The 13422-nt window shown below is 51.7% G+C and overlaps 1 protein-coding gene across 6 annotated transcripts in view; it reads right to left on the bottom strand.

Annotated features, from left to right (window-relative positions):
- Positions 1 to 3994: 3994 nt before the first annotated feature.
- ARRB1 (arrestin beta 1) overlaps positions 3995 to 13422 on the bottom strand; it is an 87173-nt gene continuing 77745 nt past the window's right edge. For 5 of the 6 annotated variants that reach the window (XM_014590628.1, XM_014590635.2, XM_014590639.2 and 2 more), the window contains 3 exons: positions 12789 to 12859; positions 11938 to 11989; positions 3995 to 9715 (listed from right to left, as the gene is read on the bottom strand). In XM_014590628.1, coding sequence (XP_014446114.1) covers positions 9604 to 9715; positions 11938 to 11989; positions 12789 to 12859 — 235 coding nt within the window. In that variant the 3' untranslated portion in view covers positions 3995 to 9603. Of the gene's footprint in view, positions 9716 to 11622; positions 11813 to 11937; positions 11990 to 12788; positions 12860 to 13422 lie in introns of those variants that run through there. The other variant, XM_014590638.2, reaches the window with a different exon arrangement.

The following is a 13422-nucleotide window of genomic DNA, read 5'->3' on the forward strand; positions in this document are numbered from 1 at the left end:
GCACCCACAGACGCCCCGCGTGAGTGTAAGCCACCAGGTCCGGGACTCGAACCACGGTCAACTACATGGGAGTCCAGTGACATAGCCATTATGCTAACTGTTGGTTTCTCCTTCCTGTTGATATTTTGTGCACACATACATTCGGCATGTTTCTCAAGCTCCCAGGGCTGGGATTTGATCTCCAGTCAGCCATGTGGGATCCAGGTCCTAATGCACAGGGTTTAACTTCTATGTTATGGTATGGACCCAAGCTGAAGGGTGGATTGTCAGCTTCTTGAATCTATAAATTTTGTGTTTCACCGAAGTTTGTGTGTTAGTGGCCATTATTTCCTCAAATAGTTTTTCTATACCAATTTCTTTTTCCTCCCTTCCAAGAGCCCATTTATATGAATCTCAAGACCATATGATCTTGCTCCACAGGTCCCGGAGGCTCTGTGAAAACTTTTTCAATTATTTTCTCTGTTTTTCAGATAAAGCAATTTCTATTGATCTATCTTCACATTTATTGACTCTTTCCTCTGCCACCTCCATTCTACTACTGAGCCCGTTCAGTGAACTTATTTCGGATATTGTATTTTTTGGTTCTAAATTTCCATTTAGGTTCTTTCTTTAGTTTCTAAATATCTGCTGAGAATAACTATCTTTCCACCCATTTCAAGTTATAATAGTCACTTCTAACGTTTCAAAGTTGGCATGTATTGATTTATTTTTCCTTCAGAATTGATCACATTTTTAAAATTCTTTGAGTATCAAGTAATTTCAAGTTGTGTCTTGGACATTGTGAATGTCATATTGTATAGACTTTGGGTCCCATTATAATCCTTTAGGAAAATGCTGGCTTTGTTGTTGTTTCAGGAGGCGATTTATTTATTTTTTTTGGAGAGGTTTTTGCTATAGGACACATGAGCTCACCAGCCAGACAGAGACAGAGAGACAGAGAGACAGAAAGCGAGAAATCACCCCCAGGAGGGATGGTCATGCCGCAATCCCTTCTCCTCCATTCTCCTCTCGGGATCTTGGGCACGCACGCACACGCGCCCGGCGTGAGTTTTAAGCCACCGGGTCTGGGACGCGAACTACGGTCGACTACGTGAGAGTCCAGCAACATAGCCTACGTGAGAGTCCAGCAACATAGCCATTACGCTAACTGCTGGTTCCCTTATTATTTTTTTTTTAATTTTTTTTAGTTGCTGGAGAACAGGTGTGCTTGCCATAGAGAGAGAGAAGAAAAAAAAACATCTGCCCCACCCAGTGATAATGCTGCGATTCTTTTTCATTTTTCCTTCCTGTTGATTTTTTTTTTTTTGAGAGGTTTTTGCTATAGGGCGCGTGCGCTCACCAGGAAGACAGAGAGAGACAGAAAGCAACAAATCACCCCCCAGGGGAAATGTCCACACCGCAATCCCTTCTCCTCCAATCGCCTCTTGGGATCTTGGACATGCACACACACACGCCCAGCGTGAGTTTAAGCCACCAGGTCCGGGACTCGAACCACGGTCAACTACATGGGAGTCCAGTGACATAGCCATTATGCTAACTGTTGGTTTCTCCTTCCTGTTGATATTTTGTGCACACATACATTCGGCATGTTTCTCAAGCTCCCAGGGCTGGGATTTGATCTCCAGTCAGCCATGTGGGATCCAGGTCCTAATGCACAGGGTTTAACTTCTATGTTATGGTATGGACCCAAGCTGAAGGGTGGATTGTCAGCTTCTTGAATCTATAAATTTTGTGTTTCACCGAAGTTTGTGTGTTAGTGGCCATTATTTCCTCAAATAGTTTTTCTATACCAATTTCTTTTTCCTCCCTTCCAAGAGCCCATTTATATGAATCTCAAGACCATATGATCTTGCTCCACAGGTCCCGGAGGCTCTGTGAAAACTTTTTCAATTATTTTCTCTGTTTTTCAGATAAAGCAATTTCTATTGATCTATCTTCACATTTATTGACTCTTTCCTCTGCCACCTCCATTCTACTACTGAGCCCGTTCAGTGAACTTATTTCGGATATTGTATTTTTTGGTTCTAAATTTCCATTTAGGTTCTTTCTTTAGTTTCTAAATATCTGCTGAGAATAACTATCTTTCCACCCATTTCAAGTTATAATAGTCACTTCTAACGTTTCAAAGTTGGCATGTATTGATTTATTTTTCCTTCAGAATTGATCACATTTTTAAAATTCTTTGAGTATCAAGTAATTTCAAGTTGTGTCTTGGACATTGTGAATGTCATATTGTATAGACTTTGGGTCCCATTATAATCCTTTAGGAAAATGCTGGCTTTGTTGTTGTTTCAGGAGGCGATCAACCACCTTATGTTCAGACCCTGTTCCACCTTCTGTGGGTGGTAGTTTTAACTGCAGTGCAAAGTCACAAGGAAAAAGAGAATAAGGGGAAACTCTCCTCATGGAAATTACCTCTCTAAATTTTGACTCTCCTGGACCTACCTAATTCATTTAAATTTTAGTCATTAGGTAGTTGTGTTTTGTATTGTCCAGAGATTTTAGTATAATCAATAAGAGGCATAGGTTGTAGTGGATTTACTCCATCTCAGCCAGAATTTGAACCTCCTACTCAGTTTCTTTTGCCTTGCTGGAGTTTAAAAAAAAAAAAACTAAGAGAAATAAATCTCCAAAGCACAGCATGGACAGTGACAGCCATAGAAAAGTTGAAAGCTAAAAGAAACAGTAGATGTCTCTCCCACATTTAGAATCCTTTCAAAATATCAGAGCCTTCCTTTATATCATGGTAACCAAGCCAATCTAAGTATTTCTGGTTTTGGATGAGAAGAGTAAGAGCAGGCTGGCCATTCACCTATTTGGTCTCAGATCTAGTCCCCTGACCATCTCTTGCTTTGTAATGCAGAACACTGTCCCTTGCAAACTGCATTCTCCACAATTCCTTGAAAGTCAGCATTTCATTGAATTCTGCCAGTAGGGGACACTGGCACAAAGTCAACGGGCAGGAGGAAAGGAGAAGTTAGAGTAATTCTCCCACTCTCTGCTTTGGGCATCATCCTCAGCAATGCCTGCATTTCTTCTGTAGTTCTGGCTTCTTTTGATCTCCTCTCCCTTGATGGCCCTGCTGTGTTGCCCTGGTTCCTCATTTTCTCTTCTCATCCCTCTACCCTGGGCTTCATAAAGGGCTCCCACTGTGCCAGATCTTTTGGTTGCCTCACCTTCTGTTGCCTTTTCATCTCTTTCAACATTTTACTAACTGATTTCTCACTTTACATTCCCATCAACTCTGTTCATCTTGACTCTGAAGGAAACTGTCTACATGGGAAGGAAGCAAAACCGCCCTCCAGCTCAAGCCTTCTGATTTAAATGTTAATGTCATCCCACTGGCTGAAAGGGGGCACAAGAGGGATAGGCTGCCTCTGTCCTACAAAGAGGGACACACTTTGATCCAAGTTGCATGCTATATATAGGAATGCTCTTGTTGCAGAGAAGAGCACTTCCTAGGAAAGTTCTCTCGTATTCATGAGCATTTCCTTCTGAGCTCATGTAGCGCATCATCTATGAGGACACCAATGCTTCCGCACCAGTATCCCTGCTCCCCCCCCCTGCATTCGGTTAGACCAATGGCAGGTAAGTCTGAGAAAACTAAAGTGACTCCAAGAATGACCAGTACAGCAGGAGATGAGAACCCAATAAGAACCAGGGCTAGGACTGGGCTCCAGTTGGACTCCAGCTGATGTCGTTGGTAGTGCTAAAGACAGAAGAGAAAATGATTTCACTCCAGGGACATCTGAGAGGGAACAGAGGTTGGGCAACTTCCCGAGGGCCATCAAGTTGGAAAATAGCAGGAAAGTGGCTGGAGGAAAGTTCTTGGTCGTTTCTGGAAGAAGACTCAAGGACCAGGCTAGAGGTGGGGCCACAGACAGGAAGGAAGCACTCAATCCAGCCATGGGCCCCCAGTGCCAACCCAGGGCAGTTTCTCAGTCTGCATCACTGGAGGGGCTTATGAGACAGAAAGAAAAGCACAGCCAGCACCCTCTGTCACCACAGACTTTTAATGGCCTCCTACTTAGGGTTCATTGTTTCTCTTGTTGGAGTTAAATCAACTAGAATAACTTATCTTATTCTTATTAAGGAATGCCACAGGTACAACAGAGAAACCTGGCAGGTGGTCCAGGAATGAGAATGTCACAAAATAATCACATAACAGAAGGCCACACACCGGGAGACACATCCCAGCCACTGTCACTCCCCACGCGCAGGAAACACACACACACTGGCTCCCACTCAGTAGGGAAACAGGCCGCCCAGGGTTGAGGCTAGACCTCAGCTCTGAGCAGAGGGCCCAGGAAGACGGCATGGCCTACACTCCCGCTGCCAAACATTCTGCTGAGGTGTGGTGCAGGCCAGGACCTTACCCCATTTGCCAGGCACCACCCCGACACAAGCCAGCACCTTGTATGACCACCTCTCTTATCCACATCTCCTAGGGACTCTTGCAATAGTCCTATGGATGGGCAGGGCCTGGCACTGGCCCCATTTTGCACATGGGGAAACCGAGGTCACACCCAAACTGAACATAATATACCATTGTCTCTCTTTCCTCATGCTGTAGCTTGCTGTGTCCTGAGTGGCACATGTACAGTTAGAATGCCATGGGTGGGGGTGTCCTGGCAGGATTCTATGCCAACAGCTGACCCATATCTCACCAGAATGCCCACCAGCCAGTGAGCCCTGGTGAGGGGCTCAGGCAGAGAGGCAGGCAGGTGAGGAGTGAATTCAGGGGATTGTGGGTAGGGAGCAGCCTCTTTCAGGGCAGGAGAGTCTCCTATTATCCACACACTTGGTTGTCCACAAAGGTGGAAGTAGATTCCTACTAGAATTCCAAGGGGAACTTGCTGCTGAGAAGGGATCTGGAGCCATCTGGCCCTCAGAAGAGAGACTGTTGCCGTAAAGTTCTCTATTGACCTGTTTCAATGCAAACTGAATTCTCACCCATTGCTTTGCATGAAAGGATGAGTCTGACTCACCCCGTCCCCAATTGTCCCTGTTGTGCCATGAGCTGAGCCAGGGAAGTGGGGTGTCACACGGGGTGCAGACACAAGTCCTGGGGGATGGAGGGATGTCTCCTCACTCCATGGCTTCCCAGGCTATATGGGCCAATGCCAGGGTCAAATGCATTCTCCTTGAGCACCAGGCCCTACCTAAACCAAACGCAGGCCAGAGCTTCAGAGGGTTGGCCAGAAAACCCCCAATGTGCATGTGTGCATGTCTGTGTGTCTATAAGCAAATGTTTGGGCCTGGGTCTGTGACCAAGTTCCAATACAGATACTTCGTACTGGAGTGCTGGAGTCATTCCAATGTGAAAAGCAAGAATAAACCTGTGCTTGCTGGTCTAAGATCAAACCTCAGAACAGTGGTTTGATGTGTTCTTTTCAAAAGAAAGTTTGAAAGTGAAACCTCAGGAGGCAAGACAGATAAAAGCAGAGTTGTTCTGGTGGAAGTGGGAATGGGGAGAGGGCTAGAGACCTAGCCTTTGCCTCCACCCCATTTTCCCACCTTAGCAGCCCCTGACAAAGCTCTATGGAACACAAGGGGTTCCACGGCACCTGGTTTGCGAACCACTATATCAGAGCATCTACAGATTATGGGTCCTGGGGACCTGTGCTTTGACTTCCCTTTTGGGATGATGAGTTGGAAGAGTGATGGGGAGGATGCTCCACCTTCAGCAGGGCCTCTTGCTGAAGCTGCCTGGGCTGGGATGGCACTATCTCAGGCCCAACATGGGTTGTGTGAATGAAGGTAGAGCCTGCTTTTGGTCCTTATGAGCTTAGAAAGAAATATCAGAACAGAGGCCTCTGCTCTTCAGACCCCAGAAGAGTTCAAGATTGGGGTCCAACCACTTCCTCCAGATGGGTAGAGAAGGTCCAGTCCCCAAATCCTAGGCTATGAACCCCCCTGGAGAATGGAGCAGTGAGGGCTCAGCTTCCAAATTTTCTCTGGGCCCAAAGCCTTTGCAAGTGTTGCAAAGAAGCTGTGGTGGCTGCATGATCCTGGGTGGGGCTTCATACTTTGAAGGGAAGAGCAGGCAATTCCTCTCCACACACCCGTGGGTGTCTTCAATGTTGCAGTGGTTGAATCAGTTTCTTGGGCCTTGGGGCTAGTGGCTCTCCCTAACTCAGGGTCAGAGCTCATTCTTGGCATCTGAAGTGGAAGACTTGGGTGACACCAGTCTGGGGGAGAGGAGCGGGCCAAGATATCCCTGATCACTGACAATATCCATGTTCTCTTTCTGTCCTGGTTTCTGGGACCACTGCTCTTGGGCATGGTCTTTCTGAATAGTGTCTGAATTTCCTTCTCGGCTGGGTCACCAGAGCTAAATTGGTTCTGGTTGACATCTGCCGGAGCAGAGGGGCAAGAAACAAAGACTGGTGGGAGGAGGGCTCAGCCTGCAGCCAGCTGCCCATGACCTTGGACCACACCCCCGAGCCCCGTGCGGCCATCTGCAATGCACTGAACACTCAGCACATACCTTCTCATCTGGGCCTTACAATTCCTGAGTCAGGCAGGGAAGGGGTCATGGTTCCATTTTACAGTTAAACGAACTGAGCCAATGACCTGCCCAAGGCCACCTACCTGGTTGGTGACAGCAGGACTGAGGCAGCACTAGGGACTTCCAGGACAGGGTTCCTTTCACCATATCATGTGGAAACCAGCATGTCAGCAAATTTCCCCACCGAGGCCACACTCCAACCTCCCTAGGTTTTGAGGCTAAGGAGGTCCAGGGATGCAGCAAAACAGCTCAGTCTTTATCTTCATGGGATTGAATTCTGCCCTTGCTTGAAATGCCAAGAGAGTCCAGCTGGCCCTCTGCGTGGTGGACTTCCACCCCAGGCATTCTCCTCCTTCCTACCTAGACTGGTCTCTCTATGCCACCTCCAAGGCCCATTGGAAAGTCCCAAATGCTTGGCACAGAAGAATCAATACTGTGGGCTGGTGCCTGGGGCCTAGTGAGGCTCCCCACCCCCACTTCACTCCAGGATCTCACCTGGACAGAATGGAGAGGGACCCTGCAGAGAAGCACTTGGCCAAGTTAGAGGCTAGACTAGGGGGATGAGATGATCAGGGGCCTGGAAGGATGACCTGGGCCCTTCCTCTTCCAGAAGAAGCCCAAGGAAACACTCTGGCCAGCACGTCCCATAGGGCTGTAGCATGAGGCTGTGGAGGAGGGTGCCTGGCTAAGGGGCAAGCAGCGCTGAAATCCAACCTGTGCACCACTCACACAGCTGTGCACGCCGTGTGGGGCTGGGACCCCTGCCTGGCTGCATGGAGAGCAGCAACCACAGTGCCCTGAGAGCCATGGCCCCACCCCCTTACTTGCCCTAACTTTCCCCTGACCACAGACTCCCCGAGGACAGGAGCCAGAACAGCCATCTTGATATCTCTAGTGCTGGGCACAGAAAGAGAAATCGTTGGAAAGGATGGCGAGGTCAATTCCCGACTCCTGACCTTAGCCCTATGCCTCCTGGCTCAAGGAGCAAGAAGACAGTCCTCTTCAAGCAGGGTTGGACAGACAGTCCTGGATGGTGCCAAAGGTGAGCATGAGGTGAGGTGGAAGAAACTCCAGGAACTAGCCTGAAACATTTTGGGTGCATGTGTTAGGGACAGGGGAAGAGGCTTGAGGGGAATGGTTAGTCCAAATGCCAAAGGGTCTTATCAGCCCTGAAAACTGCAGAGGAAGACACCGGAGAACATCTGCTTGCCAGGAGTTGATCCAGCATTCATCAACTCCATGGCTGCCCAGATGAGTGTAAATTGCCCAGCCAGCTCTGATAGGGGCTGGACACCTGCAGCCAGGACCTCAGGGCTGGCCAGGGCATGTGGCTGACTTGATTCTAACCTGGCTAGGGGTCCTCTGGGTGAGTGCTAGTGAGATTCTGAGGGCGCAGAGCCAGGCTTGTGAGCTAATCTCCCCACAAAAAAGAGTTGCACAGCCCATTCCAGGAGGCGTGGGCTGGAAAGCATGGCCATCCAACCTGTGTAATAAAACTGCGTTGTCCCACTCTTCGGGCAAGCCTGGGACAGAAATGGAAAGGAGCAGAAAATAAGTCAAGATCCCCTTGCCCTGCTAACCAGGACATCTGCTTGGGAAACCTCAGGGGTCCACATTCACAGGGGCAGGAGGTACTGCAGGCCTTATCACAAGCCTCCATCTAAGCCTCAGCAGACAAGTGACCCCTAGGGCCCAAGGAGGCCCCTTCCCAGGCCTGGGGAATGTACAAGGCACTCTGCAGGGCCCTGCCACTCAAGGTCCAATGAATCCGTCTGGCTGGTCAACAGCTTTGGCTCTGCCTACCAGACCAGAAGCTCTAAAGTTCACAAATTATTGGAGGCCAGAGTTGAGAGAGCCTTCTGTGAGCATCTGGTCAAATTCCATGGTTTTCCAGGTGAGAACTGGGGTTCAGAGAGGGGAAAGAACTTGCTCAAGGTCATACAGCAAGCTAGCATCAAAGGTCAGACAAGAAAGTCACCTCTTAACACTTTCTACCTCATCACCTGTCAACCTATCACACCGACACCAGCTGATGGGAACTGCAGGGGATCATCAACTCTCCAAAGTAAGAAGGGCATCCATGGCGCCCCACGGCCTCCTTCCCTTTAGGTGAAGGCATCTCAATGGCCCCTGCCTCCCCTGCAGAAGGAACTCTGCTCAGCCTGTAGGGCCTGACAGAGAGGACTGTAGGGAGATGCCTCCACCCACAAGGGCCACCAGCCTTGCTCCCCTGAGTAATTGGCCTAAGTTCACAGAGGGAAGGACAGGGCAGATTCTCATCTCCCCCATCGCCACCATTGAGCCCCCACTTCAGGAAACCTCCCCGGAAGCATTTCACTCTGCTGGGGCTGGTGCTTGCTGAAGGCTCTCTCCCCACTCTGCCCACCTGTACACATATATACAGATAGGTCCGAACACGTAAATGCAGAGCAGCTGAGATGGCATATCCCGACAGTGCTGGAGTATACGGGCTCATTCCCACAGCTTGCCTTAGTCTAGGTAACTGCTGGTGAGAAAGTCAGCCCACTGGCTGTTCTCCATTCCCGGGAGACCTTCGCCAATGTCACTATCAGACACAGGGATGGGGACAGGGGTGGATGGGGAGGAGTCTTTGGTGGGTCCAAATTATGAAAAGGCATTGAGATCTCGCCATCGGTTGGGGGCCTGGGCTTCAATGCAGACACCTTTAGCTGCCAGAGCCAGGACTGCAGCCATCTTCTGTGCCCTGACCCTCATCCTCACCCTCGGAGCCCTCACGCCCCCCCATCATCGCACCCCTCATGCTCCATCCTCCCCTTCTGCTCCCCATTTTGAGTCAAATTCCAAGGCCGGAGGTGTGGTGGCCATCGGGGGAGTCAGCATGGGGGTGTGGAGGCGACTGCAGAGATCGGGGTGAAGGCGGCACACTGGTCCTGCTGGCAGGTGATGTGGGGCCAACCCTGGCCGGAGGCTCATCACTGTGACCTGGGAGACCACTGGGGCCCCCTGGTAGAAACTGGACAGACAAAGGGAGGGGAAACCAGGACAGGAAGGAGATGAGGAAGCACCCTAGTGCAGGAGAGTCGACCTGGGGCCGCTGGGGAGGGCGGCGTCTATCTGTCATTGAGCTGCGGAGAGCCGGTGCCATCCTCCTCCTCCTCCTTGTCATCCTTCATGCCTTTCAGTCTCTGGCGGGCAAAGTCCTCAAACACAATGTCGTCGTCACTAGTGGGAGACACGAGGAGAGGCGGCGTGTTTGCAGGGCAGGGACAACAGGCACATTCAGCGGCTGGCCAGACGGTGCTCAGGACTGCAGCCCCCCAGGTCTGGCCTCCAGAGCTGACCCTGGGCAGAGGCCTGCTGCGGGCACATGCGGACGCCCACCCGTGGCTGTGGAGACTGTTACATCTAGACTCTGGGCTCAAGGCAGTTGTGAAAATGCCAGAGGGGGCAGAGTTGGGCTCCCATGCTGAGGGCTGGAGCAGTAACCAAGCTCTGGAGGAGTCAGGGGTATGTCAAGTGGGGGGCAGTATGGTTCTGTGGCCCGAGGAAGTATCATTCCCTTGGTGGAGGCCAGGCCACCAGTACTTTCATGGAACATTCTGAATCCCCCGAGAACAGCCCAAGAAACCCCACCTGCCCACCCAAAAAACTACTTAGGAAGTAACCCTGTTTCTGGACAGGAAGGAGCAGGTCTGGCCTAATGGAATAGAAAAGCCACAAAGCCTCTTCTCCAGGAAGAGGCTGCTCACATTCTAGTGGAGCTTCCTAATGGGAGAGGGGAGGGAAGAGAGGGTGGCAGAGGAGAGTGTATGGGCACAGGGGGCGCCTGAGTATTTCCCAGCCAAGAACTGCCTCTAAGAACAGTAAGTTCGCTTCCAGCTTAAAACATGTCTATTTAGGACCACACAGAGTTCCACGGAAGTCTCCCTCTCCACTGAATTCAGACAGCAGCAATGGGCCATCCTCATGGGGTGACTTGAGACCCTAATCCCAGATCTCTCTGGGGGTCAAGGGAAGGGTGGCTTTTGCAGAAAGCCACTTGGCCCCCCAGGGGTGGCTAGCACTTCCACTCTGGCCCTGTCTGTGGATACAATGGCTTTTGATTGCAGGGGATCTGCATCAGTGGGACCTCTGGAGTCAGAAGCAACAAGCCCCAGACCCTTCCCACCCCACAGCCTGGTTCACAGGGTACGTGCAGGCAGGGCAGGAGAGCGAGCCCAGGGCCACCAACCAGCCCTGTGTGAGCCGAGCAGGCGCTGGTGGACGGATGGACGCACTGACGGACGGACGGACGTGCAAGGACGAGGGAGGAAGACAGACCCCACCAAGGCAGGAGGAAGAGGAACAGGCACGGAGGGTCCTTCAAATCACATGCAGGCAAGCGGATTGCTGAAGAGGCGAGCAGAGGTGGCTCTCAGCAGACGGGGTTAGACCAGCTGCTCCTCAGGGGTTAATAAGAATATATGACCCCCCCCCCGCCCCCCCCGCCCTGGTGGAGGCCAGGCCACCAGTACTTTCATGGAACATTCTGAATCCCCCGAGAACAGCCCAAGAAACCCCACCTGCCCACCCAAAAAACTACTTAGGAAGTAACCCTGTTTCTGGACAGGAAGGAGCAGGTCTGGCCTAATGGAATAGAAAAGCCACAAAGCCTCTTCTCCAGGAAGAGGCTGCTCACATTCTAGTGGAGCTTCCTAATGGGAGAGGGGAGGGAAGAGAGGGTGGCAGAGGAGAGTGTATGGGCACAGGGGGCGCCTGAGTATTTCCCAGCCAAGAACTGCCTCTAAGAACAGTAAGTTCGCTTCCAGCTTAAAACATGTCTATTTAGGACCACACAGAGTTCCGCGGAAGTCTCCCTCTCCACTGAATTCAGACAGCAGCAATGGGCCATCCTCATGGGGTGACTTGAGACCCTAATCCCAGATCTCTCTGGGGGTCAAGGGAAGGGTGGCTTTTGCAGAAAGCCACTTGGCCCCCCAGGGGTGGCTAGCACTTCCACTCTGGCCCTGTCTGTGGATACAATGGCTTTTGATTGCAGGGGATCTGCATCAGTGGGACCTCTGGAGTCAGAAGCAACAAGCCCCCAGACCCTTCCCACCCCACAGCCTGGTTCACAGGGTGCGTGCAGGCAGGGCAGGAGAGCGAGCCCAGGGCCACCAACCAGCCCTGTGTGAGCCGAGCAGGCGCTGGTGGACGGATGGACGCACTGACGGACGGACGGACGTGCAAGGACGAGGGAGGAAGACAGACCCCACCAAGGCAGGAGGAAGAGGAACAGGCACGGAGGGTCCTTCAAATCACATGCAGGCAAGCGGATTGCTGAAGAGGCGAGCAGAGGTGGCTCTCAGCAGACGGGGTTAGACCAGCTGCTCCTCAGGGGTTAATAAGAATATATGACCCCCCGCCCCCACTCCCCAGACATCCGCCCATGGGATTTGGCTTACTTCGTGTCAAGTTCTATGAGATTGGTATCTACTGGAGCCTCGTTCTCTGGAACTAAACACAGGGTGGGCAGGGTGCCTGGGGGTTAGTGAGTAGGTAGGTGTGAGGACGAGTGGACACAGGCCCCCACCCCAAGATGACCAGATTGGGATGGGGAGGGTGAAGGAAGAAGGGAGATGGAGAAGGGGGGCTCATCCCTGGCCCTGAAACACCCACAACCATTGTAAAGGTGGGGAAGGCCTGGAGCCCACGGCCCCCAGAGCAGGAAAGCCCCGGAGTCCCTGTGCCTTTTGACAAACCTCCAGCATGACTGAGATTCGTTTCCTACATATGTGACATTGACTAACTCTAAGGCCACCATTTGTGTTCACGCTGAACATCTCTGAACTTGCGGTGTGTGTTATGATCCATGACATCACAGTTTAACTGAGGGAGCATCGTCTTTCTTGGTAGTCATACTATAATGCTGTCTCTTTCACCCGAAACGGTCTTAGATCCAGTGAAATATGACTAATCTAGTACCAGTATCGTGGGAAAAAATGATGGGACTGGTGTATCCAGGGGCCACCTTATTCATGCAGCCCCTTCCCCTCCTCCCATGTGGAACCCCACCAGCCCTGGTGCAAGCTAGGAGCTCAAAGCGTGGCCAGAGAGCTCCATCTTCCACCCCCAGCCTCTGTCTCTCATGGGGAACATGAGCTGGGCTTCACTGTCTCCTTGTACTGTCAGAGCAAACGGGGTGTGGGCCCCACGAAAGATCACGGGAAGCTGGAAAAGGTGACACCGGTGAAAGCTACCCTGCAGGGAGGGGAAGGAGGGGTCTCCCGCCCAGTAGCCCACACATGCTGCTCACCTTCCCGATGGGGGGGCTCCTCTTTGGGCTTGGGGTGCATTAGAGTGAAGGGCAGTTCCACAGCCACGTCGCTGAAACAGAGACCCAGACATGACCCCCCCAGCCACACCCCAGGCTGTGAGATTCAATGCCTTGTCGTTCTGAGACTAGGGAGGGCTTTGTGGGAGGAGGCAGATCTGAAATCTGGCCTCAGCCCCAGTCCTGCCACTCTCTGAACCTCCGTGTCTAGGAGTTGAACTGGAAGGCCTTTTTAATCTTGGCAAAAAATACAAAACAAAACGAGGACTCTCCCATCTTTCCTTGAGAAGGAAACCTGGAATCCAGCATTCCCAGGGGCTGGAAGGAGGCACAGGAAAAGGACCGCTCAGACCAGAGTGCGCCGTGGTTGGTGGGAGGCTGCATGACTCCCGGCGAGAAGCCCTCCCGCCTCACCGCATGCTGTCTCCCAACAATTCCAGAAGGCTCCCATCTGCGTGCCCGGTGACCCAGCCCCTGCCACCTGGATGAAGCCCGAGGTCAGGGCAGGAAAAGGACCGGTCAGACCAGCGTGCGCCGTGGTCGGTGGGAGGCTGCATGACTCCCGGCGAGAAGCCCTCCCGCCTCCCCGCATGCCGTCTCCCAACAATTCCATGAA

The sequence above is a fragment of the Tupaia chinensis genome, unplaced genomic scaffold (assembly GCF_000334495.1).
Source record: "Tupaia chinensis unplaced genomic scaffold, TupChi_1.0 Scaffold000047_1, whole genome shotgun sequence".
Taxonomy (NCBI): Eukaryota; Metazoa; Chordata; class Mammalia; order Scandentia; family Tupaiidae; genus Tupaia; species Tupaia belangeri.